This window comes from Crocuta crocuta, unplaced genomic scaffold, assembly GCF_008692635.1.
Source record: "Crocuta crocuta isolate KB4526 unplaced genomic scaffold, BGI_CrCroc_1.0 scaffold1, whole genome shotgun sequence".
Lineage (NCBI taxonomy): Eukaryota > Metazoa > Chordata > Mammalia > Carnivora > Hyaenidae > Crocuta > Crocuta crocuta.
In genome coordinates this window covers 1,807,257-1,835,114 of record NW_027527930.1, presented here as the reverse complement: position 1 = coordinate 1,835,114, position 27,858 = coordinate 1,807,257, and the positions used below count along the sequence as shown (strand labels likewise).

Genomic DNA, 27,858 nt, shown 5'->3' with positions numbered 1-27,858 from the left:
ATAAGAGTCATGATAGTGGACATTCTTGCTTTATTTCCTATCACAGAGGGAAAGCATTCAATCTTTCACCTTTAAGTGTGATGTTAGGAATAGGTTTTTTGTAAATTCTCATCAAAGAAGTTGAGAAAATACCTGTTAATGGACCAAGGGTTTTTATCATAAATGAGTGTTGGGTGGTTTTTTTTTTTTTTGAGGTAAAATTCATATAAAATTAACCATTAACCATTTTAAAGTGTACAATTTAGTGGCATTAAATTGATAATATTGTGAAACCATCACCTTTACTTAGTTTCAAGACATTTTCCTGACCTCAAAGGAAATCCTATACCAATTAAGCAGACTTCATTCTCCCTTCCCTGAGCCCCTGACAACCACTAATTAACTTTCTGTCCTTATGGATTTACTTATTCAGGATGTTTCATTTAGATGAGACCATATAAAATGTGACTTTTGTGTCTGGCTTAGTTCACTTAGCATAATATTTTCAGAGTTCATCCATGCTTTAGGTTGTATCAACACTTCATTCCTTTTTATGGCTAAATAATAGTTTACTTCATAGATTATTACATTTTGTTTGCCTATTCATCAGCGGATGGACACTTGTGCTGTTTCCATTGTTTGGCTAATGTGAATAGTACTGCTATAAATATTGGTGTATAGTATTTGAATACATTTTCAATACTGTTAGGTTGGGTATACCTAGGAGTAGAATTGCTGGGCAATGTGGTAACTCTATGTTTGACTTGTTAAGGAATGTAAACTGTTTTCCACACTAGCTGCATCATTTTCCATTCTCACCAGCAATGTATAAGGTTCTAATATTTCCCAATCTTCATCAACACTTGTTATTTCCCAATGTTTTTATTGTGGCTATGATAGGTGAGTGTGGTATGCGACAGGTGCCAAATTTTTTTGAATATATTTTCTGTATCAAATGACATCATATAATTTTATTCTGTAGCCTATTGATATGGTAGATTACATTAACTGATTTGCAAATATTCAACTCTCCTTACATACCTGGAATAAACCTACTTCATCACTCTGTATTACTCTTTATATACATTGTTGGATTCAATTGGTTAAAATTTTGTTGAGAATTTTTCATCTAAATTCATTACAGATTATTTGTCTGTTTTCTTATCTAATTTCAGTATTAGGTATATCAAATGAATACTAGCTATATCAAATGAATTAGAATATGTTCTCTTTTCTTATAATTTCTAGAAGGGAATATGTAAAAGCAGTGTGAATTCTTTGAATGTTTTGCCAAATTCTTCACTGAAGCCATTTGGGCCTAAGGATTTTTAAAAATCTTTTATTATAAATTCAATTTCTTTTCAAGTTATCTATGCCATCTTTGTTGAGTTTTGGTGGTTTATAGTTTTCAAGGAATTCATCCTTTTCTTTTAAATTGTCAAACTTATGAATGTAAGGTTGTTCAAAGTATTCCTTAATTAACTTTTACGGGCTGCAGGCTATTTTGTGCATATCCTCTCATTTAATTCCCAATATTGGTGATTTATATCTTCTCTATTTTTATCTTTATCAGTCTTCCAGAAGTTTATCAATTCTATTGATTTTTTTCTTACAACCAGTGGTTTTTTTTTTTGCTTCAGTGATTTTTCTGTATTCTTCTGCTTTAAATCTTCATTGAAATTCTGATCTTGATTGATTTTTTTTCTTCACTATTTCCTTCCTCTTCCTTGCTTTAGGCCTACTTTGCTCTTCTTTTTCTAGTTTCTTTTTTTTCTAATTATTTTGAGTTAGGAACTCAGGGTGTTGATTTGAGATTGTGTCTCTTTTTTAATGTAAGAGTTTAGTACTATAACTTCCCTCTCTGTAATGCTTTATCTGCATCCAACAATACTGGTATGCTATATTTTCATATTCCCTTAGTTCTATACAATGTTTTTATTTTCTTTGGGACTTCTTCTTGGTCCCATGTATTATTTAGTAGTCTGCTGTTTAATCCTCGTATTTGGAGCTTTTCTCATTGCCTGTCTGTTATTGATTTCTATTTGACCCCACTATGAACAGAGAACATACTCTGATTTCAATTCTTTTAATGTGCAGAAGACTATAACACTGGATATGGTCCAGTTTAATGAATGTTCTGTGGCTGCTTGCAAGGAATGTGCTTTCTGTTATTGCTGAATAGAGTGTTTTATAAATGCCAGTTAGATCTTGTTGTTGATGGTGTTGTTTAATTCTATATCCTTGCTGATTTTCTGTCTAGTAATCCTATTAATTGTTGATATTAGAGGATGTTGAAGTCCCAACTATAATTGTGAATTTGTCTATTCCTTCTTTCAGCTCTCTTGGTTTTGCTTGATGTATTTTGAAGCTCTGCTATTTGTAAACACACATTAAAAGCTGCTACATATTCTTAGTAAATTGATCCTTTTATCATTATGTAATGTCTCTCTACCTCCCCAGTAATTTTTCTTTTCTCTGAAGTCCACTTTATCTGAAATTAATATAGTCACTACTGTTTTTTTAGATTCATATTTGTATATCTTTTGCCAACCCTTTATTTTCAAGTTAGAAATTTCAGTGTAAAAAGCAAATAGTTGGGCCATGTATTCTTAATTATACTCTACCATTCTCTTTTAATTGATGTATTTAAACTATCCACACATTAAAGTAATTATTGATATGTTAGAGCTTAAGTCTTTCATTTTATTATTTGGTTTCTATTTGTGCTGTGTCTTATTCCTCTGTTCCTTGTTTTCTCCCTCCCTGTGAGTAATAGCAACATTTTTTAGAGTTCCATTTCGATTATTTGTAATATTTTTGAGCTTATCACTATGTGTAATTGTCCTAGTGGTTGCTTTATGTATTAGTATACACACATGTAACTAGCCACAGTCTACTGATGTCAACACTTCAAATGAAGTACAAAAACTTTACTTTCATTTTGGTCTTTGTCCTCCCTTTTTTTTAGATTTATTTTCCTTAAGTATTTCTTCTGTCTGTTTACATTCAGCACATGAGATGGTGTTACATCTTCTGTTTTGACCACAAAATATGTTTAAAGAAACCCATAAGTTCAAAAATAGTCTATTATGTTTATTTCTGTTTTTACACATTCTGTCTCTTCCTTTTCTTTCTGAAGGTGCTAGCCACCTTCGATTATCATTTGCTTTTTGTTTGGAGAGCTTCCTTTAGCCATTTTCCAAGAGTAGGTCTATTAGAAACAAATTCTTTTAGTTTCTCTTCATCCTAGAATACTTTTATTTCCTCATTTCTAAATACAGTTTCAATGAATATAGGATTCATGGTTGATAGCTTTTTCTTTCAGAACTTGAAAAATGCTATGCCACTTCCTTTTGTCCTCCACGGTTTCAGATGAGAAAACTGCTGTTATTTGAATTGGTGTTACTTTATAGGTAATGTATCATTTTTCTGTTTTTAAGATTTGTTTCATTGTCTTTAGTTTTTAGTGACTTAATTATAATGAATCTTGGTGTGGACTTGAATCTTCCCTATTTGAGATTTTCTCAGCTTCTTTAATCTGCAGATCTCTGTCTTTAGCCAAATTTGAGAAGTTTTCAACCTTTATTTCCTTGAATACTTTTTCAGTCTCATACTCTTTCTTCTCTTTCTAGAACTCTGATAATATGAATATTAAATCTTTTGTTATTATCCCACAAATCTCAGATGCTTTGTTAATTTTTTTGTCTCTTTTCTCTCTGTTCTTCTGAGCAAACACTATTTAAGCTTACTGACTCAATCCTCCATGTCCAGTCTCTATTATTAAGACCATCCATCAAGGTTTATAAGAATAATAATTATTATTATTAATTGTATTTTTCAGTCCTATAACTTTATAGTTGGTTTTTGTAACTTCTATTTCTTTGCTTAGATTTTCTATTTCTTCACTTGTTTCAAAAGAATTTGTAATTGATTGCTGAATTATTTTTCTGGCATCTGCTTTAAAGTCCACATCAGATACTTCCAACTTCTCATTCATGTCAGTATTGGTTGATATTCTTTTCTCATGCAGAGTGTAGTTTTCTGGTTCCAGTATGGCAAATAATTTGTTTGTATTCTGAACATTTCTGTTTTTATGTTAGGAGACTCTTGATCCTATTTAACTCTTTTATTTTAGCAGGTAGTCAACTTACTTAGACTCAGAGTGTAGATTCTCACCAACTTTTGTTTCAATAAGAATCTAGTTTTCAGAGTCTTGCAGTACTTATTCTAGTCTTCTGGAACATCCTTTCAATTCCTGCTGCCTGCAATATATGTGGGAGTAGAACAGGTTTCCGTCAGCTTCTTGTATCCCTGGGCCATCCTCTGTGTAGCGGTACAGTGGACTTGAACCTACTTATGTCACTGGGGAGGTAAAGGCTGATGCTGTCCCTGTGGGTGTCAGTTGCAAGCTGGTGCCCAGATTGGGAAGTGGGTTGTGGGATGGTCAAGGGCTTCTTGATGTCACTGCTGCTAGTAAAATGGATAGTCAGCCCTGTGTTGTGAAGCAGGAGATTTGGGCTCCTCACTAGGCCTCTGTTGTGCTTCTTCTTTCCCAGCATTTGGCTGGAGAGAGCAAACTTTCCTTGGAATTTTTTTGTCTATGCCTATGGATGGTTTCAGATTGTGAGATGAAAAGAAAACTAGGAAGCTCATCACATTGTCCTTCAAATAATGTAGGCTGTAGCCATTTTGCCTTCCTCCTTCCAGCTTTAAGAGCTCTTTTACCATTATCTGCTAGATGATTTTTCAGGATATTTAGTTGTAGTTAGTTATTGGAGAAGAACAGAGGAAAGTGAGTCTATAGTCTTGTTCCAGAACTGGAGCTATTCAACTTTTGTCCTGCAGGTAGAGCACATCTGCTGGGTAATCTTCATATAGGAGATTTTGTGTCCTCTCTGAAGTCCATCAGTAGTTGCCACAGATAGAAATGAGCCTAGGCTAGAGTTACCCGTGAATTGACCATAATTCCACTCCTCTCATTGATCCATTCCTACAGAAGATGACACTAGATTGTAATTGACCTTACAGTGAAATCATTGTAGAACAAGGTTTTTACCTGAAAAAGTATTTAAATTATGTCCTTAATGGTTTTGCCTCATATTACTATTGGGAGGATATAAGCAATGTTCTCCATAGTCCCTGGTACATAGGAATCAGTAAATTACTAGTTATCATTACTGCTCACTATTCATTCAGCAAGTATTTATTAAGAACCTTTTCATGCCAGGAACTAAATTACCTGTCCTCATAGAACATTCTAATTGGAATAAGAAAGACAATGGCCCACTAAAAAGTAAGTAAACAAAAGTTATATCAAAAATTTAAATTTCCATTAAGAGAATAGAGAATGGGAGTTTACTTTGATTTGTCATGGAAAGCCTGTCTGAGGAGAAGACTTTTAAGCTAATTTCTGAATGACAGTGGGGAACCAACCATAAAAATGGCCAAGGGAAGAGCATTTCTACAGAAGGGACAACTAGAATAAAGACTGTATGAACAACTTGGCAGTCAAGAAACAGAAAGGCCAGTGGTTAAAAGCAAGAACAGTTCAACATGGCAACAAAGACACAAATAGGGACCATGTCATACAGACCCAGGTAGGAAGTTTCAGTTATTATAAAGATCAGGGAAGCCACTAGAGAATTATTAGCAAAACTAATTTGAAGGTATTTTTTCTAATAAACATAGTAATAAACATAAGCTTAGTTCCCTGCCGATGAACTCAATCTGAGTTCAGGATTTTCCCAGAGTCCATAAATAGTCAGAAGAAGGGTTTTATTTGTATTAAATTATATTTTATTTTATTGCATTACAATTAAGAATGTCCTGACTAATTCAGTTCATCCCAACCAGAAACATTCATGTCATACAGACACAGTATTTCAAAATTATAATTGTTCTACTACTGAGAAATCATCTTGACTTTTTCCAGATACAAATGAAGCACAAGCAGACCACATTCTGAACAGCTGTAAGTTTGAGACTATCACTGCAATGTTTGTAAATCAAATGATAAAACTCAAAATACTTCTAGAGTTTCTCTATCTCCAGGTTTATTATTTCCCAAAAGTATATAATATCTCTGAATCAACACATGACTTAACACTCTGTAGGCGGTAAAATTCTTCCTTTTAATTTTTTTATAGTTTATTTATTTTTGAGACAGAGAGAGACAGAACATGAGTGGGGGAGGGGCATAGAGAGAGGGCTACACAGAATCTGAAACAGGTTCCAGGCTCTAAGCTGCCAGCACAGAACCCGATGCAGGGCTCGAACCCACGAACTGCAAGATCATGACCTGAGCCGAAATCGGCCGCTTAACCGACTGAGCCACGCAGATGTCCCGGAAAAAATTCTGAATAATAATTGGTAATGCCTATATGGGCTCCTTGGAAGTAATTTATTATTCCTCATAGAAAGTTTCTCTGATAACTTCTTTTAATAATTCCCTATTATTTTATTATATTTATTTTTATTTGGCTCACTTTGTTAAAGTAGAAAATTTTGCTTAGAATTAAATAACACTCATTAATTCTAATATGTAAACTTTGATACAGTAGGGTAATGGTTATAATATTAGACAAGTGTTTTAAGTGTACCCATGGTATTTTTCTGCAATAAGTAGTATATATTTTGTACTCAGAATTGTCAATTATCACTGAAGTAAACTGCTGTACATAGGAAAATGACCTAGAAAGATATGAAAAAATAAATTTTAAACTAGAATTGTTTTAAATGAAACAGGGAGGATATTAAATAGTTTGTTTTTTAAGCTAATCTTTTTCCAATGTGAAAAATCATCATTCTATACATAATTTTGATTATTTTTGAAGGCAAGGCAAACCTACAGCTGCTTCCATCTTTAATTATGTGCTAAACATGCCTTGATATGTCTAAAATTTTGTTTATAAATAACCATCTTAAAGCTACACTCTTGTAAGAATAGCATAATGATAGAGAAGTTGAATATATTGTAGAGCTAATACTAATGTAACATTGTGTGCCCAGTAAAATAAAAAATATTTATATAGCTGCATGCATATGAGGGTTATATATGTGCATGGATGAGGGTTATATATGTGTGGATGTGTATATATGCTTGTCAAAAAAAATAAAATAAAATAAGATAAAATAATAAAATAAAATAAATAAAACTATCTTACTTCCTTCTGACAGGTTGTGGTAGAGGGAGAGAGTTCCCATCCATGGAAAGAATTGCTGGAGGTTATCCTGCAAAAAGAGCTGATTGGCCATGGCAAGCCAGCCTGCAAATGGACGGCATCCATTTCTGTGGTGCATCTTTGATCAGTGAGGAGTGGCTCCTGACTGCTGCTCACTGCTTTGACATGTAAGTCTATACCAGCAGGATGAGCAATTTCACCTTTTCTCACTTTCATTTCTCATAATTCTTACCCCTTTTTCATTCGTTTATGAGCATCTTAGGCCTCCCTCTGGAACTCATGATTGTGAAGCAGGCTTAGGAAGAAATGACAGTTATTAAAGAATAGTAGAAAAATTAGAGAATCTTCAGCTGCAACTGAAAATAGGTTCTCCATCAATCTAATTTAACTGAGAGCAAGACAACACTGTCAAAAGTTAAGCACACTCACCAGTTTTCCTAAGATACATTGTGGATTTTTAGACTCTGCTAATAGTATCCTGAGGCACAAATTTACATCAGATTATCCCATGTGAATGTCTTTAGTGCTGCACTTTAATTATTGTATCTTTTTTGAAGATGTAACATATGGGATACATGGAGATAATAATGAGATACAGTAACTCTAGTGAAGTTCATACAAAGTGGGAAAATATTCTGGGTAAAATGTTAACTAAAAATAAAAGATGACAAAACAGTATATAAAGTGTGGCTTCAATTTGATACCTCTCCCTCTCCTCCTTACCCCTCCCTGTCTTTCTCTCTCCATAGCTATACATATATGTATATAACTGCATGCATATGAGGGTATTTATGCGTGGATGTGTATATATGTGGGCACATATGTCTAATTTTTATTTGTTTATAGTCTTTTCAACTACTCTGTATTTTTTTATAATCAAAAGTAGCAATAATATTTTGTTCCCTTTAGAAAATACAAACTCTCCCTCAAAGGGAGTAATTTAAGCTACCTTAGACTGGGGGTGGGGGTGGGGTCGTATCACCTAAATGAAGCAGAGCAGTCCTAGTGGAGATGTCTCAAGTAGGGTGGGAATACCCCAATCAACTATCACCTTAAACAACTGGCCCTTCTACCACCTCTATGTCCCATGCTGATTCAGAATCCTGGGCAATTTTAGATCAGAAATGAATCAACTATAATACTTTTAATCTGTGATCAGTTACAAAAACCCCAAACTCTGGATGGCTAGTTTTGGAACAACCCTCAGCCCTCCTCTGATGAGAAGAAAGATACAATCAATCATCATTCATCAAAACTACGCTCCCCATAAGCACGACGACGACATCGCTGTGGTGAAACTTTCCACCCCTGTCCTATTTTCCAACGATGTGGGCAGAGTCTGTCTCCCAAATGCTTCTTTTGAAGTCTTGCCTCAGAGTCTAGTGTTTGTCACTGGATGGGGAGCATTAAAAGCTAATGGTGAGTATCTCAGTAAAAAGAACTAAGCAAAAAATGCAAACCTATCTTCCATTTGAATGTAGATAGAAGATACAAAATCAAAATATTGAAAAAAGAGGTGAAATCAAAATGTCCCATGCAAAATATCACAAAACAACAACAAAAAGCCAGATATGGTGATTGATGGAAACTTCGTCTATTACTATTATGCAGTATCTATGTTTAATGCTTTCCTTATGGGCTATTTTGGTTATAACTTTACAGCTAGTTATAAATTTCTTTTCAAAGATTATTAAGCCATACATTTTTCATATCACTTCTTTCTGTTGCTGTCTTTCTTTTTATTAAAAACATTTAATGTTTATTTATTTTTGAGAGAGAGAGAGAGAGAGCATGAGCAGGGAAGGGGCAGAGAGAGAGGGAGACACAGAATCCCAGACAGGCTCCAGGCTCTGAGCTGTCACCATAGAGCTCAACATAGGGCTTGAACCCAAAAGCTGTGAGATCATGACCTGAGTTCAAGTGGGATGCTTCACCAACTGAGCCACCCATCTACCCTATATTGCTGTCTTTTATATGTAGAGACTCTGCTATGGCTGCATGAATCTTAAAGTATCTGATTTGTGAGCAATAATAACAAATTTCTGTAATGTCATACAACTAAACAAAAACAGCCTTAAGCAATTTTTTTTTCTTAAGCAAACAATTTAAATGTCATGCCTGATGCTAAATATTAAATGGGACCCCTCGGTTCCATGTATCTATGGAGCAGTTTTTAAGCCTAAGGATTTATAAAGTCCACTACTTTGACATTTACTACATTTAATGATACACAATAAACTGCAAAGATAGATATTCAGATCTTGAAAGGACTCTCCAGTTTCTACCTTTCTTAGGTGAGCAATTTACATAGAGTTTAAGCAGAGTTTGAATTTCTGATTCTTGTTCCAGACTCTTGCTAAAAAGTTGTAGTTTTATTTATGTACTTGCTCCAAGGATAGTTTTTATCTACTAAGTCTCTGTCACTTCATTTCTTATAGAAATCTGCTTCCCTTCAATATGAACTCCAAAATTCTGACATTGAGTCCAGGTTGTTATGCTGTCATTATAATCTGAGAGTTTTTTTCCTCATCTGGGGGATCTACCTTGTTCTACAGGTAATGGTGAGGAGAACAAAGGGGAATCAAATCCTTTGGGATCAGAAGGCCACTTACTGATTGGAGTAGAAATGGAAAGCATCTACCACCAGGGCTACCACTATACCTCCTCTAGACCCTAATGAAACTTAACACCACCTCCTCCCAGAGTAGTAGTCTGAGAGTGATTTGGGACTTCATCATGAATCATTCAATGCCCAATAGTGTGCAGATTACTAAGCATTGATCTATCTTCTCTAATAAGTCGCATACTTTCCAGAAATAACATTATGAATTTATAAGATGTCAATCTAAAGTTAAGTATTAAATATTTGATCATGGTTTTCTCTGTATTTTGAAATTGAGACAAGGACTAAGGTTTTCTTCTCCTACCTCCCCAAATTTATCCAGTCATATCTAATTAGAAATCATCACCAGACAGCTTGTAAAATAGAAACTTCCTATTCTGGATAGTTTGTTCCTTGAATAGTTGATCATGTAAAATAGCTTGTTATGCTGTTAAATATTTGAACTGACTTTTTAAAAGTTGAGATTAAAGAATTATAACCATTTGAAAGTTAAAACTAGGCATCCTAGGACAATTAACATAACACATAAAAGTACACATACAGAAATTATAAATAGTTTAAATACTGTTGATTAAAACCTAGGAATACCTATAAATTTTAAATGCCAATTAGAGAGAAAAAAAGAGATCGTATTGAATATTACTGCAGCATCTACACAAAGAGTGTAGCCTTTTCTGAAAATCTGTGTAAAGAATAGATGGTGAGCAGATTCTTTCACTAGGGCCATTTCAAAGAGAATCAGAAATGAAAAGAAAATGGCCATATAATGCCCCTCTAATGCTTAACTAACGGTGAAGAAATGCACTAGACCTTAGATAATCTTTAATGACTGTAGAGGATTTAGGCTTAGTTTTTCAGCAAGATGGTCAATTCTAGGTAAGTGAATTTACTAGGATTAATACAGAGAATTAGATTTACTTAAAGTTAGTGACAAAATTCCCTGGAAACCTAGGTCTTCTCTTATAAAAGCTCTAGCACTCACCAGCCATCTTAGATATTGAAGTGCAGCTTTGTACCAAGAAGGCTATAAACATGTAACCTTGTACTCTACAATCCACTCCATTAGCTCCTACCGGCTGAAATCTGAATATGAGACAGAGCACTATCATAATTGATTACATTAATTACTTTTTAGGTTTGTTTATTTATTTTGAGAGAGAGAGATGGAGCACAAGTGGGGGGAGAACAGAGAAAGAGGGAGAGAGAGAGATAATCCCAAGCAGGCTCTGCACTGACAGTGCTAGTCAGATGTAGGGTTCAAACTCATGAACCGTGAGATCATGACCTGAGCCATGATCAAGAGTCAAACGCTTAACCAACTGAGCCATCCAGGCACCCCAACATTAATTATTTTTTAACCCTCACAACAGACATATGAGATAGGTATCATTTTCTCCTTGTACAGCTGAGTAAAATGATGTTTAGTAAGATTAAATAACATGCCCAAGACTAAAGAGCACATAAATTGTGCAATGTTCAAACTTACATGTGCTGCCTCTAGGCCTAGAGTCTTTAGCACAGAATTACCCTGATTTGTTGGTCAGATTGACAGCACTGCCCTCCTTCCTCATCTCAATTGTCTTTGAACCTTCTGTAAACAGAGCATCCATCTTTATATGAAGGACTAATACAGTTTTTAAAATAAAACCTGCTCAGGGGTAATGAGAATACAATGACTAAAATGGTACAATACACAATTAAATAGTATTTTTCATATAACAACAAATCAATCAGTGTGTGCATCATTAGTAAACCATAATCTATATCTTATCATGGTATTGGTTACTTACCCTGGAATTAGTTTTGGACAGTCATTTGAGCTCTTATCAAAGTAGATATGGTCTTTCTGGTGAAGCAGTAGGATTCCATTTATTCAGCACTAAAACTACTTTCTAATAATACAACCTCACTCTATACTGGTGTTCCTAAAGGATTTTCCATTCCCATTATAGCTGTGTCCTTTGTAAAGTGATGTGGCAGATTTCCAGGTAAGGTAAAGTAAACTATGACAGGTTATCCCAGGTGGAGGTGGTGAGAAATGCCCTGGGTTTAAATCTAGTGTTGCCTCCATTTAGCTATGTGATCAGAGCAGGACTCATAACCAGGTAAGCTTTGGTTTTCTCATCTGAAAAAGAGAATATTCGTATTTATCTTAATTAGTTGTTACAAGGACTAAATAAGATAGTGGAAGTAAAAGTGCAAAGAATGGCATCTAGCACATAGAAGGCACACAAGAAATGTAACTTGAACCTGAGCAGTGTCATCAAGCTCAGAGTTCTACAACTTCAAGACATATGTTTTATCACCAACACATCCTTTATAAGACACAACAATTAATTATCATAAGCAACAATGTAAAAATTCTTCATCTATTAATTATTTTCTTCTTTAGGTCCCTTTCCCAATACTCTGCGGCAAGTTGAAGTAGAGATCATAAGTAATGATGTATGTAATCAAGTTAATGTATATGGTGGTGCTGTATCATCAGGAATGATATGTGCTGGATTCTTAACAGGAAAACGAGATGCCTGTGAGGTAAGAATAGACTCAAATCCACAAAAATGAGTGTGTTGAACGGAGGAGGACTCACTGACCATAGACCAATGTCACTTCATAAGACTCCATAAAATTAAGTTGTGGAGGAGGGAAGAGAGTAAAAAGAGGGAATGGGACAACCTTAAGAAATACTCCTTGTTTTTTTTTTTTTAATATTTTTATTTATTTCTAGGAGAGAGAGAGAGAGACAGCGTGAGCAGGGGAGGGTCAGAGAGAGAGGGAGTCACAGACTCTGAAACAGGCTCCAGGCTCTGAGCTGGCAGTCAGCACAGAGCCCGACGCGGGGCTCGAACCCACAAACCGTGAGATCATGACCTAAGTGAAAGTCGGCCGCTTAACCGACTAAGCCACCCAGGCGCCCCAGAAATACTCCTTGTTTAAAACCCTAGTATTGTCCAGAACCATATGTAAAAAAATGACCATCAGTTGCAAATTAGGACTTTTATTTGAGAAAAGGACAGGAAGCAGATAGTAGACACCAAGCCAGCAAGCCACACAATCATTGCTTCAAGTCACAATGACAACCAAGTAGCTATCTGATCCCTACTACTTGTAAGGTCCTATGGAATGGGGTCTGCAGATCCCTCCATAGCCAGAGCCATAATCCCACCAGTGCTTAACACTTTTGACCTTTAGCAGTCTACATTCAGATAGAATTACACTCTTTAGGAAAAGACTATATTTATCAATACTTATTCATATTACAGTGTTGCCTCACCAATTATATCTAAAAACTAAATAAATAGCATTTCCCCAAAGCATACAACACTTTACTATTAAGCATTTAAGGAGAATATCAGTTTTAATTAATATCAGGCTACTTAGAAGACTAAAAATAAGTAACTAAAATGATGAAGATTTTAACTTGGGTCCAAAGTTTTAGCAGTTCTTAAAAGATTAGGAAATGCTTTGAGAACTTGACACATATGAATGCTTTACTTAAAGGCAAAGGTGCCACTATTGATCTGCCATTGGCTGGCTGTAATGTGATATAATAAATATTCATTCACTTATTCATTCATACTTTTGTAAATTGCAAGGTAATGTGGAAATTACTGAAGGAAACATAAACATTTTTTAAAAAGCCTACACTGAATCCATAATGAATTTACAATCTAGTAATATAGCAAACAACTAACAAAAAGAGCAAAAACTTAGGATTTGGCTACATATTCTGGAATATAGGATCTCCTACTCACTTTCCTTCCTGAGGAGAAGAAGAAACAAGGTGGTGTACAGTACAATCAGATCACATGACTTTTGAGCAGAAACATAAATCTATATAAAAGCAGATGTTCTCTTTCTCTTGGTCCATGCTCTCATGTTTCCTTCACCAGTAACAAAGTAAAATACTGAGGATCTAAATTACCATGTGGTCCTACAGGAAAGGAGCACTGCTTTTAGTAACCAGAGTTTTCACACTCTGTCCACTGAGCCCTAAAGGGTACATGGAAAGAGAAGGGAAGGGAGCTAAGAGCCAAAGCTCTAGGATCCCAGGCCTGCTTCAAATAGGATCATTTGTCTTATAAAATAAGTCTATAAGGGGATTCCATATAGGTTCATTGCTAAAAGAGAAGTTTAAAAATCACCTGTCTAAACCCTCGGTTAAAGGTATCAGGGAAGTCCTCAGGATTCACACACTTCAAACCAGTTCGCTAGGGCTAGGGATTAAATTTTAGTTTGGAAACAAAAGCCTGTCAGTAATAAATAGTGCACATTTGCCTGGAGTGCCTTTTGCATACCCTTCTCCTTACACACATATTGCTGCATAAGAATATACCATTCAGGACACCTTCCTATCAACTGGTGTAAATAGAACAAGGTGCAATTCAAATATGGGCTGCCTGGGTGTCTCAATTGGTTAAGTGTCTGCCTTTGGCTCAGGTCATCATCTCACAGTTCCTGATTTCGAGCCCTGCGTTGGGCTCTGTGCTGACAGCTCAGAGCTGGAGCCTGCTTCAGATTCTGTGTCTCCTCTCACTGTCTCTCTGCTGCTCAAGCTCTCTCTCTCTCTCTCTCAAAAATAAACATTAAAAAAATTTAAAACACCAAATTAATAGCAAGTGACTATATCTAGCTAACAGAAGACACTTCATGGAGGTGACATATAGTTGAGCCTTGAGGTCATCACTTATGTAACTATTATATGCCTGGACTCGGGTTCAATTTGTGCTCCCTGTTTAGAAAGAGCAAACCTAAAGACTATGCAAGGGTAAAATTGAAACCTTAGCTTTATGCACACTATTCCAGATGAAGATATTAACACAGATAAGCAGAAGTAGTAAGAGATAAGCAATAAATTCAATTGTTATATTAATACCGATGGTAAGTAAAAACAGTTCATTTTACATATTTTTATTTATTTCATTTTTTAATGTTTAAATGTTTTTATGTTTAATAAAAATAAATGTTTTCATGTTTAATAAAAATAAATGATTAATGTTTTTATTTTATACTGAGAGAGAGAGAGCATGAGCAGGGGAGGGGCAGAGAGAGACACACACACACAGAATCCGAAGCAGGCTCTAGGTTCTAAGTTGTCAGCACATAACATGACGTAGGGCTCAAACCCACAAATCATGAGATCATGACCTGAGCTGAAGTCAGACACTTAACTGACTGAGCCACCCAGGTGCCCCTACATTTTTTTATTTAAAATATTAACTAACAGACATTCGCAGGCTCATTTACTTTCATTTTTTACTCCCTTTTATTTATTGCATTGACAATGTCTGTTTCTTCTTTCACAGGGTGATTCTGGAGGACCTCTGGTTATAGCACATGATAGGAACTGGTACCTTACTGGGATAGTAAGCTGGGGAATAGACTGTGGAAAAGAAAACAAGCCTGGACTTTATACCAAAGTGACTTGTTATCGGGACTGGATTAAATCTAAAACCAACATCTAATGCCACAATCACCTCTACATCCAAAATGTAAATGTGGTCACTAGCAAATTGTGTTGCTAGGATGTGTTGCTATCTATATTGTCATCGAGTTCAAGATGCAAATAAGCATGAATGGACAACATTCCCCTTAAACATGAGGAAAGCAGGCTTTCTTTCACATCATCTGAAGTGTTTTGCTAACCATGAACATATAAGATATGTCAACTCCACAATGATCTGCCGTTGGTGCTAAGTGTCTCCCATGATCTCCTTGATCATCTTTCTGTTCCTGCTCATCTAAAATGAGAGTTCTCATTTTAGAACAATTGGTTTAATCAGACAAGTACCAACTGGATAAGCATTCTCTATTTTTTTTCCCCGACAGGGCACACTGCCCTTCCCTGACTCCACAGTTATTCCTCACCAAATAATCCTCATTAAGAATCTGTAGATTCACTGTGCTAGACAAGTCAAAGTAATTAGTTTTGGCCAATGCGAACACAAATGATGGAGAGGCACTAAGTGTGAAACTGAGACTTGAGAAATGGCCCTCTAATCAGTTTTTTCTCCTTTGCCCTCAGAGACACAGTTACCTCTCTCTGAGACTTGAAAAACATGGACAAGATAGCGCAGATTTTAAACTCAAAACAACTACCTAGTATTTGCTTTGGAATAATGAATAAATCTGTGTAATAGACAGGAAAACCGAAAACACTGCCAAGCACAGATTCTGTTCTACACTACCTACCTAAAAATGCTTTTTTTATGTATTTATAAAATAAAAAGAAAGTTTCTTGGTCTTTCTATTAGGTGAAGTGAGAAGAGAAAAGGACACTGGGAAGGAGCTACTTTCCATCTCTAAAAATGAGAGATGTTCCAAACCTGGTGTAAATTAACTTTTCACTTCTGTTTTACTATATCTAATTCTATTTTTTTCTAAATAGCTTTATTTTCAATCAACTTCAGAACAAGTAAGGGGCCCACAGAATAAGAAACCAATATAAATTAGATATTCATAAGTCACTTACATGAGAAGCCAGTATAAAATTAGATATTCATAACCAATTTGATATACGATTTTGGAAAAGATTTTATTATCTAATATTTAAATTTACCGTTAAAATGGCTGGAATTCTTTTAAGTATAGTATTTTTGAAGAATATTCAAATAATCCAGAAAGTATCTTTGGAGAGATTTAATTTATACGATACAATAGTCATTTTCATATGTATTTAAATGTATATTTCCTGACTCTATACATGACTATGGACTAGTGTTCAACAAAACTCAAACTTTTTCTAGACTTCTAAATCTTTATTCACCACCCCCACCCCCATTATTTTTAATTTGGCTAATGAAATAACTGCTGTGCTAAGATTTTCTTCTGAGTTTTATATCAGCAGAGAGTCTCTCTTGGTCCACATACATAATGTTATATTGTATACATTAAAATATTTATAATAACAAACTCAAACTCATTTCCTTTGAGTCATCTGTATATTTCACTACACATCTCAGCTTTTGCCCTGCTGACATTAGTCAGAGATAATTCTCTGTTGGGGGAAGGTGGCAGCTATCCTGTGAATTGTAGAATGTTTACAACATTCCCTACCTCTACTAGATACTGGTGGTAACCCCTACCAAGCTATCATGACCACAAATATATTCAGATATTGCCAAATGTCACCCATGGGGCTAAATCACCCCCATCTGGGGACCACTGCCATGGGATCAACACTCAGAGTAAAAGTCACTGTTGAAAATCTTACAACCACAAATTCCTTACATGGGTCTGAGAATATCTTTCTTTTCCCTTTTCTTACAATGCAAATGTATTGAGAATGCTAAAAGAACATCTATGATGATCACACTCCTATCTAAACAATCCTAACCAAATTAAGATCATTTGAAAAGTGAACCTGTTTGAGTGAAGGAGGCTATCTATATAGATTTATTGAGATAGATGACTATCTATAGATAGATGTCAACTGGTCTATATAATCTACAGAAATCTCTCTAGAAAGAGATTTGTCAAATGCTTATATCCTACATAATCATACCATGTATATGTTCTATTTAATATTCTCAGAACGAATAAATGTATACTGACTAAAAAGAAATTTACATATTCAGCTGAGGCAGAATGGCTCAGTCTATCACTCACTAGCCCTGTAGAGTGGAGAATAGGAAGTTGCACAGCACCCCTCTGCACTAAAGGCTGCATTATCTGATATGGTAGCCACAGTCAGATGGTACTATTTACATTTAAATTAATTAAAATTAAGCAAATTAAAATTCATTTAATTGAAATTTATAATAGTATCAGTTATACTAATATCACTTCTAATATAAAAGAGTCAAATAAGGCTAATGGCAACCATATAGGGCAGCAAAGATATACATCATTTCCAACATCATGAAAGTTCTATAGACATCACTGGCCTATAGCATTGTATGCAACTACTTACATAAATCACTTAGTCATTCATGTAACAAACATTTCTTGAAACACTATGTGTCACACATTGGATATTCTAGATATTGGGTATACTACTGTACATAAAACCAAGTCCTGTTCTCAAGACAACATAAAGACATAAAAGTATTTTTGATAATTGCTGTTAAAAGTAACAGAGCCTTTGTGTAGTATGTTTGGCCACGTATAGCATGGTGACTTCCAGACTCTTCCGCTAGTGTCATTGACCCACTAGCAGAGAAGTTTCTCTGTATAAGGTATATCAGGCCCAGAGACCCATTGGAGATTGAAATGGTCACAAATAGAATTTTCTTTTTTATTATTATTTTTTTTACAAAGAGTTTATTGTCAAATTGGTTTCCATATAACACCCAGTGCCCCTCCCCACAGTGACCTCCTCCATGCNCCATTGCTGTAAGCGGAGTATTAAAGTCCCCTGCTTTTAGCACAATCTTATCTATAAGCTTGTTTCTGTTTGTGATTAATGGTTTTAGATATTTAGGTGCTTCCAAATTCGGTGCATAGACATTTATGATAGTTATTCCTGATGGATGGACCCTGTAATTATTATGTAGTGCCCTTCTTCATCTCTTGTGATTGTCTTTCATTTAAAGTCCAGCTTGTCTGATATAAGTATAGCTACTCCGTNGACTCTCCACCTTGTGTACTTAGGCTTGTTTCTTGAGGTAGCCCTGAAACAATCCACTCTTTGTTAGAATAACTTCCTTGCTTCATTCCCCTCCTTCTGCATACAGAAGGCTTTCATTTTTACATTTTATACAGCTCTTCAGAGCTCCTTTCTATCTGCCAGATGGGAGACTGCCCAATTCATGAATCACAAATAGGATTTTCAACCTTCTTTAGACAAAGATCCCAAAACTTCCTCAATAAATAGTATATTAAAGAATAAAAAATAATTTTAGGTTGCTTTTTAAATCGACAGATAATTTCTTATAACCCAGAAAGATTAATGGCAACCAAACAAGAGTAGCAAATAATATAGGAGCATCAGAGTGACTTAGTCACAAAAATTTAAAATATCAAATAATATTTTAACCAAGAAGCCAACCCAAGTGAAACAGGGGCTGGATTGTGCACTATGTTAATATTGTTTTATTATAGATGAATCCAAGAAATGTAGAAATAACAGATCACTATAATCCAAACGTGTCTTCATTAAAAATCTGGTAGGAAACAGAACAAATGTGTTACTATGCTGCCATCTCCTGGTCTATATAATTTTTTAAAATATACTTTTATTGTAATTGCATTTCAAGCTCTGAAGTTGCTTAAGCTATTTTCCAACATAGAGTAATAGACAGAAAAATTTGGCAATCTCTCCCCAGTTTTCTCCTGAGGTAATCAAAGTTTAAAACCGTATATCCTTAGGGCACCTGGGTGGCTCAGTTGGTTGAACATTTGACTCTTGATTTCAGCTCAGGTCATGATCTCATGGCTCCTGGGGTCAAGCTCCACATCGGCTTCTGTGCTGAGAGCCTGGGGAGCCTGCTTGAGATTCTATATTTCTCCCTCTCTCTCTATCTCTGGCACTCTCTCTCTTTCTCAAAATAAATGAATTCTAAAAAATTGTATACATCCTTTCAAATTGTTCTGTGTATACAAATAAAAACATTATGTTTATTCACTTATAAAGAGCTTACCCACTTTTTAAAAACATAGCAACATTTTATATGTACATATTCATATAGGTATACGTGTATATGCAATATATGTATCTGGCTTTTGTTTCTACCAAAATAGTGCACTAACATAAGATATATATTTCCTCCAAACCAAACAAATCAGATAAACTATAGATGAAAGAAGCAAACATGGGTTGTAGGCCAGCAAATGATAATAAAAGTGAAAGGATAAGAGACTAAGCTCTCTTGAACTGAATTATGTAGGGAGAATAGATGGCTGATGCCCTAAGTAGAATAACAGGTCAAAGAAACACTTGTTACGTTTTACTCTTGTGGCCCCCAACACCCTTCTTGCCCTATATTGCCTTAACAAAACATTCACCAGCCTTTCAGACCAGAAACTAATCACAGCAATCCAGACTACTAACTTTGGAAGCATCAGGGCAAATACCTACAAAGGGGAGGAGGCTCTAGAAAAAGTGGTCACTGATTGGATGCTTTCAGGTATTCCTCACCCTCATTCCTCCAAACCCCGGGGACCAGTGCATTTAAACTTAAGTAGCTGGTTTTCTCCAGTTCTGCTTCCCTCCCAGGCCAGCTCTGTAGCTGCTTCATGTGTGGTCAGCCTTCGCCTGCAGGGGAGAGCCATCGCTGAACTTCATAGCTATGCTGGAGCCCCTCTCACCAGCTCATTTCTAGGGCTTTGTAAATGGGGTGTCCTCTTGGCCTTCCCATAAATCACATCTCTTGCAGGGTCTTCTGGCTTCACATGACCATTCCAGCATGGCCACTTCCCTTAGCCTCTTTATTTCTTCCTCCACTGTCTTCCAGGACAATTGGGACATTTTTGTTTCCCTTTAGCCTTGGCTATTTCTTTCCACAAGGGGTTAAGAGCCACCCGGGAAGCAAGTCTTCCCAGCCTCCTTGGGCCCTTGCCAGGGTGTTAATTCGATATTTTGAGAAGATCAATGAATTATTTTCCAGTATTACATTCAGTCCTCCTTCATCAAGCATACTCAAAACCCAATGCCAGGAACAGGAGCACTCTTCTCACTAATTCTCATAAACCCTCAAGTGCACAGTCTCCTTCTTCCCTTATCAGACCCAGCACATTCTAGTGGAGTTCCTGGCAGGTTTTCAATTGAGGAAGGGGAAAGGGCTTGTATTTTTCAGCATGGGGGAAGGGCTGGCTCTTACTAAGGAATGAGGGACTACTTATGCAAATTCTCAAGATTCAGAGGATCTGTAGAACAATATTCTCAAGGAAATCCATTCACTTGACTTCAAATTGAATTTCAATGTCCTAGGTTTTCCAAACCAGGGCTATGACCTTAAGAAGCACAGCAGACCTACTTTGACCAAGCATTCAAATTCTGAGAAACTAACCATTCGGTCTTCAGCCTGATGCTGAGCCATGTCTACTATTTCTCTGTAGAAGATAAGGGCCTCTTTGTAACTGATCTCACACAGCTTTTAACTGATAACAAATGACTCCCAGTTTCTCTTTATCCTTCTGCAAGGCAACATGCAGTTTAGCAGTAACGAGCCAACTCCACTGTCTTTGTAGCGCTCCTCCTTCTCATCTTGCCTCATCAATTATCTGAGCCATCATCTTTGCAATGGTGCCCCTACCAGGAAGTTTTCCCAGGTCATTGCTGGTGATATCTTCAGCAATTCAAGTCTCACCTAATGCCAGGAATTATCTATGCCGTGCATCCTTCTAACGGTGGTGTCCTCTTTACACAACTGGCAATGAGTGAGTTAGCCAGTCCTAAATTTTCTCAGATCATTCAATCAAACTTCAAGGTGGGATTTGAGAGATTGGGGAAAATTTCTGTGAAGAAAATGAGATAATTCCTGGAAGAGGCAAAGAGATCCTAGAGCATATGGTTCAGGTCTGCCTCTTATGCAGCAGGGAAGGAAGGAAGAAGAGTTGAATAGGAAGAATCTCATCAGATGGCAGTGCAGTTCCAAGAAAATTTGACCAAGCCTATGGGGAGTCCTCAAATCAATCTGACTTCTCATCAGAAAAGTCCCACATCTCTCAGGAGTGAGCTTGACCTAACAACTCTGCTGTGTGCGGTTATAGGCTGGGAGAGGCTTAGACGAAGCAAGGCCTCCATGAGTGCAATGGATGGCTCTGAGCACAGCAGCTGGGGCCATCTGTCAATTATATCCTGCAAAGCAGGGGATCCTAAAACATTTCCATTATCATCACCATCCTAGACCTTTGCCTAACAATATGCATAGGGGTGCTTGGCTGGCTTGGTCAGTTAATTATCTGACTTTGGCTCAGGTCATGATCTCACAGCTTGTGAGTTTGAGCCCCATGTCAGGCTCTGCACTGACAGTGCAGAGACTGCTTGGGATTCTCTCTCTCCCTCTCTATGGCTCTCCCCTGCTCTCTCTTTCTCTAAATAAATAAATAAACTTTAAAATAAATAAATAAAGATATGCACAAAAATTGACTCCAAAAATGGATAGAGAAGTGAGTCAAAAGGGGAAAAAGTGATGTTAATACAAAAAAAGGAGATTGTCTTTGTGAGTCAGGATAATAAATAGATTGTTAAAGCATAGAGAGTATTAACTATAAGGCAAAAATTAATAAATACAATTGTTCACTGCTTCTGTTAAGTATATGATACAATGGGATATAATGGAAAAAATATTTAAGATGTATAAACTGAAAAGATACTAGAATATACAAAATAGTCCTACAGTTCAACAAAAAAAGAACAATCTCAGAAACAATATGAGGAAGGATATGTAAAAGCAATTTACAGAAAAGAAAACCAAAAAGTTAATAAGCATGTAAGACAAATGTTCAAATAACTAGTACTGAGAGAAACACAATTAAAATAAAGTAAATCATCACTGTACACCAAACAGACAAGTGGAATAATAACAGATGTAGGCAAGGATGTGAACTTGGATTGCTGGTATTCACCACCAATTTTAATTAAATTACGTATACATGTCTGATGACTCCCAATTCTGATATTTCACATCATGCATAAATTCACTTTTAAATTATATCCGGTACATTTTCTTCAGATTAGATCCATTGGAAAAGTTTTAGTTTTTCATATAATTTCAAGTGCAAACCAAAAATCAAGAACACAAGAATTTTTCATTTGATAAGAGTTCAGCTAAGAGAATAGGAAAATTATGGCAGAAGGAAACAACAACAACATGTTATTAAGTAATGCTGCCCATCCTCACAGTCTGCAGAATCAATGACCTATCTCTACTTAATTGTCAAAGGGAGGAGAGTTTTTCTCCATTTGAATAAATTGCCAGAGATTGTTAGATAAGCAGTCATGGATTACTCTAGCATCTATGCAAAATAACCAACATTGATTTCATCTCTGAGAGTAATAGGCAATAGGAAAAGAAAAGTTTTATGTATTAATCTTCTAGTTTAAACAGATTCTCATATTTATAACTCATATTTGCACCTAACTTCACTAGCTGGTAACTTTGATTGAAATGTTAGCACATTCTCACAATATGATAGCTGTGCTATAATATTCCTGGATCACTATCCAACCCATGCCCTTACTTCAGCATGTCCTGCTCCATGCAGGACAAATAGTCTCCTCTTGGAGGAGGACTACCTCTCAGGAGTTACAGAGATGCTGAGTAATTGGAGTTCAGGTATGCCCTGCTCACATCAATCAGAACTGCTTCACAGTGATTTGTTTCTCGTATTAGCTTCAGCATAAAATTCATTTAAAATAAATGGTTCCACTGCTTTATCCCCACCCATCCCAAATAACTGTTGGAATTCATTGTTGTAGGAAAATATTTGTTAGATTTTGTGACCCAGTTCAATAGGAACAGGAAGAAAGGTGGGGTGTAGATCCTTGTGTAATTGAGAGGAAGATTTTAAAGAATAAGTGCAGGTCCTGACAATTCAGTTGATGTGGGATAAAAACCAGGAATGGATGGAAAGGAATCAGAGTTCAATACATTGTTTGGTTATATCAAGTTTAGATTTCCAAAACAGATTTCGCACTATTCCACAAGATAGAAACTTAATGCAGAAGAACTGTAACAAATATTTAGAAATTTGTGGGTCAAATGCATACAGGTGTTATTTGAATCTGTGGCAATGGATTAAAAAACATAAGTGAAAAGCTTCATGATATTGAATTTGGCAATGATTTCTTAGATGTTACACTAAAAAAAATAAGCAACAAAAGAAAAAACCGACAAACTGGACTACATCACAATTTAAAAATTTTGTACATCAGAGGATGCTATCAACAGAGTGAAAAGGCAACCCATGAAATGAAATATTTCTAATATTTGCAAAAATATTTGCAAATCATATATCTAGTAAGGGATTAATATCCAGAATGTATACAGAACTTCTACAACTCAACAGCTAAAAAATTAACAACCAAATTTTAAAAGGGGCAAAATTCTTGAATAGATATTTCCCCAAAGAAGATATACAAATGGTAATATGTACATGATAAAACTCTCTGCATCACTAATTATAGATAAATGCAAATCAAAACCGCAAGGAGATACCACTTCACATAATAATGGGTAGTAGGATAAGAAAAACAAACAGAAAATAAGCGTTGGTAAAGATATACACTAACTGTGTGTTACTGGTGAGAATGTAAAACAGCAAAACTGCCATGGAAAATGGTATGGCAATATCTTAGTCGATTCTGACTGCTATAACAAAATTACCACGAACGAGCTGACTTAAACAACAAGCATTTATTTGTCACAGTTTCAGAATCTGAGAAATCCAAGATCAATGTGCTAGCAGATTCATATCTGGTGAAAGCAGGCTTCCTGTTTTAACTTTTCACTGTGTTCTCTCACCTGGTAGAAGAGGCAAGAGAGCTCTATGGGGTCTCTTTTAGTAGGGTATGCATCCCATCCATGAGGGTTCTAGTCTAATGACCTAACCAAAGGCTCTGCTTCCTAAAACCATCACATTGGGGGTTAGGATTTCAGCATAGAAATGTTAAGGAGACAAATTCAGTCCCTAACAGATGATTTCTCAAAAAATTAAACACAGAGTTACCATATGAAATGACAATTCTACTTCTGGGTATCTTTCCAGAAGGGGTGAAAGCAGATATTTGTACATCCATATTCATAGCAGCATTATTCTCAACAGCCAAAGGCAGAAGCAACTCAAGAGTCCATTGATAGACGAATGGATAAACCAAAAGTGGTATATACATACGATGGAATATTATTCTATGCTAAAAAAAAAAAGAAAATTCTGACACATGCTACCACATAGATGAATTTTGAGAACATTATGCTAAGTGAAATAATCCAGTTGTTAAAAGACATACTGAATGAGTACACTCATATGAGGTTTATAAAGTACATAGGGTAGTCAAATTAATAGAAACAAAAAGTAGAATGGTGGTTTCCAGGAACCAGGGAAGGGGGAAATAGGAAGTCAGTATGTTAACAGGCACAGTGTTNCTGATATGTCATTTGCAACTATCTTTTCCCATTCCGTTGGTTGCCTATTAATTTTCTGGGTTGTTTCCTTGACAGTGTTTCAGTTTTAAAAGAAAAAATTCTAAAGATGGATAATGGTGGTTGTTGCAACAGCATACATTGTGAATGTACTTAATGCCAAAGAACTGAACACTTACAAGTGGCTAAAATGATTTGTTCTAGTTTTGTGAAATATGCTGTTGACATTTTGATAGGGATTGCCTTAAACCAATAGATTACTTTGTGTAGTACACACATTTTAACAATATTTGTTCTTCCGATCCATTAGCATGGAATGCCTTTCCATTTCTTTGCATCATCGTCAATTTCTTTCATCAATGTGTTAAAGCTTTCAAAGTACAGATCTTTTTACCTCTTTGGTTGTTTATTCCTAGGTATTTTATTGTTTTTGTTTCAATTATAAATAGGATTGATTTCTTAATTTCTCTTTCTGCTGCTTCATTATTAGCAACAGATTTCCGTACATTCATTTTGTATCCTGCAACCTTACTGAATTATTTTACTGGTTCTAGCAGTTTTTTGTGGCATCGTTAGGGTTTTCTATATATAATACCATGTCATCTGCAAATGGTGAAAATTTGTCTTCTTCTTTACTAATGTGGAAGCATTTTTTTCCTTTCTCTTATCTGATTGCTGTGGCTAGGAGTTCCAGTACTATGTTGAATAGAAGTGGGAAGAGTAGACATCCTTGTCTTATTCCTGACATTAGCAGAAAAGCTCTCAGTTTTTGCCCATTGAGGAAGATGTTAGCTGTGGGTTTTTCATATGAGGACTTTACTGTGTTTAGGTAGGTTCCCTTTAAACCTACTTTGTTGAAAGTTTTTATCATGAATGGATGTTGTACTTTGTCAAATGCTTTTTCTGCATCTATTAAGTGATTATATGGTTTTTATCCTTTCTCTTATTGATGTGATGCATCACATTGATTGATTTGTGAATATTGAACTACTCTTGAATCCCAGAAATAAAATCCCACTTGGTTATGATGAATGAATTTTTTTAATGTATTGTTGGACTCAGTTTGCTAATATTTTGTTGAGGATTTTTGCATCTACGTTCATGAGAGATATTGGCCTGTAGTTCTTTTTTTGTTGTGTCCTTATCTGGTTTTGGAATTGGGGTAACGCTAGCCTCATAGAAGGAATTTGGAAGTTTTCTGCCATCTTCTATTTTTGTGTGAAATGTGTATTTTATCACAATAAAGACCAGGAGAGAGACAGCAAAAGAGGGAACACAGAACAGAAAAGACAACGTGTCGAGACTGAGGCAGAAACTGGAGTTTCCAGATACAGGCTAAGGAACTCCTGGAGCTACCAGAACTAGAAGAGGTAAGGAGCAATTCTCTCTAGCGCCTTTGGAGGGAGTGTGGTTCTACTGACACCTTAATTTCTGACTTCTGGTCTCTAGAACTGTGAAAGAATAAATTTCTGTATTTTAAGCCACCAGATTTGTGGTAATTTGTTGCAGCAACCTCAAAAACCCAAAACAGTGATGTAGGGAGCAAGGCCATCTGCTAAAATTGAGAATGGAAGCATCAGTGAAGGGGTTTGAGGGAAAATAGAGGTAAGAAATTGTCCAGAAGTGTAGGAAAGTGAATGGCTTGTAAAATGACTCCCTCCAGCATCAGGAGCACACTTTAGGATCATGCACAAGAATTTAAAACTAGATCAGTTTGTGTTTCTCTGGTTGGCCTGTTTATCTGCACAAGAGAACAGCTAAAGAATCATGGAAACTTGGGTTTATCCAAGATTATCTTTTCATCAAGACAGCACAAAGTGCAAACAGAGTAAAGGAGTTGATGATGTATGCAAAGAAATGATTTCAATGATTATCTTTTTTTTTAACTTCTCTAATCTCCAAGTACCGAAAATATATCCTGGAGCATTGTAGGAATGGAGAAAATACCTATTGATTGAATTACTGAATGCCATGATGTTTAACACACTAAGCTTCTCTGAAATAACCACAACACATAGAGGCTGAGCTCCTAGGTGCAATGACTCCTAAACTATTGGGTGTTTTCCTCCTGTTCATTCTCTACATGACAACCCTTGTTTGTCAGTTGGCATTAGTTTTGCAATTTCTTCTTAGCAGAAAGAAAACTTCTTAGCAGTTGAAGAAAAATATTCACTCACAGAAGTTATATTCCTATTGCCTCATGAATAATCCTTATGCACTATAAGGTTTTTATCATTTACTACCACAATAGAAGACAATAGCAAAGCAGTGGCATGGCAATTTAAGTTACACTGACAAACTTTGTTTAGTACTTAGAGTACTTTTGTGACAAATTGCAACCTAAAATTTTTTTTTAATGTTTATTTATTTTGAGAGAGACAGTTCAAGTCGGGAAGGGGAGAGTGAGAGGAGGAAGAGAATCCCAAGCAGGCTCTGCACTGACCGCACAGAGCCCAATGTGGGGATTGAACTCACGAAACTGTGAGATCAGGAACTGAGTTGAGGTCAAGAGTCAAACTCTTAACTAGCCAGGCACCCCTCCAACTTTAACAGTAACGGTTTGGACATGAATGACTGACTGTATACAGTCTTTTGATATAGTCAATTATTGAGATCTACTTATGTAGATGCCTAAAATGAAACAAAAGATAATTTCATCCATACAAAAATGTGATTACTGACAATCCTAACAGTTTACATCTTCTTTCCTGTCACATTAGAGGAATTAGGCTTGGATGTAAAAGATAGAGCAGAATAGTGGCCAAGGACAGCTACCTCTTACTCCAGCTTCTGTAATCAGCTAGTGATGGGAAAATAATAAAACTATTTTTAAGGGCCAGATTTGTATCAAGTGTCATTCATAAAGTAGATCTAACTGATAAAGGTCAGGGCCTTTTAGAGTCAGAGATACCTGAGAGGGGAAATGCCATCTTTACCACTTTCAGATGTGAGATTAGGCAAATTATTTAACATGTGTGAGTTCCAGTTTCTATTTCTGTAAAATAAGGTTAATTTTTATCCCAAAGATTTGTTATGAAGTATTAAGCAC

General features: G+C 35.8%; 1 protein-coding gene across 1 annotated transcript in view; it reads left to right on the top strand.

The window, feature by feature from the left end:
- The window catches only part of LOC144220443 (transmembrane protease serine 11G-like), a 31,771-nt gene extending 16,523 nt beyond the window's left edge, over positions 1 to 15,248 (top strand). The window contains exons 7-11 of the mRNA XM_077750665.1: positions 5,912 to 5,950; positions 7,156 to 7,327; positions 8,320 to 8,579; positions 12,176 to 12,318; positions 15,090 to 15,248. Coding sequence (XP_077606791.1) covers positions 5,912 to 5,950; positions 7,156 to 7,327; positions 8,320 to 8,579; positions 12,176 to 12,318; positions 15,090 to 15,248 — 773 coding nt within the window. The remainder of the gene's footprint in view (positions 1 to 5,911; positions 5,951 to 7,155; positions 7,328 to 8,319; positions 8,580 to 12,175; positions 12,319 to 15,089) is intronic.
- The last annotated feature ends 12,610 nt before the right edge of the window (positions 15,249 to 27,858 follow it).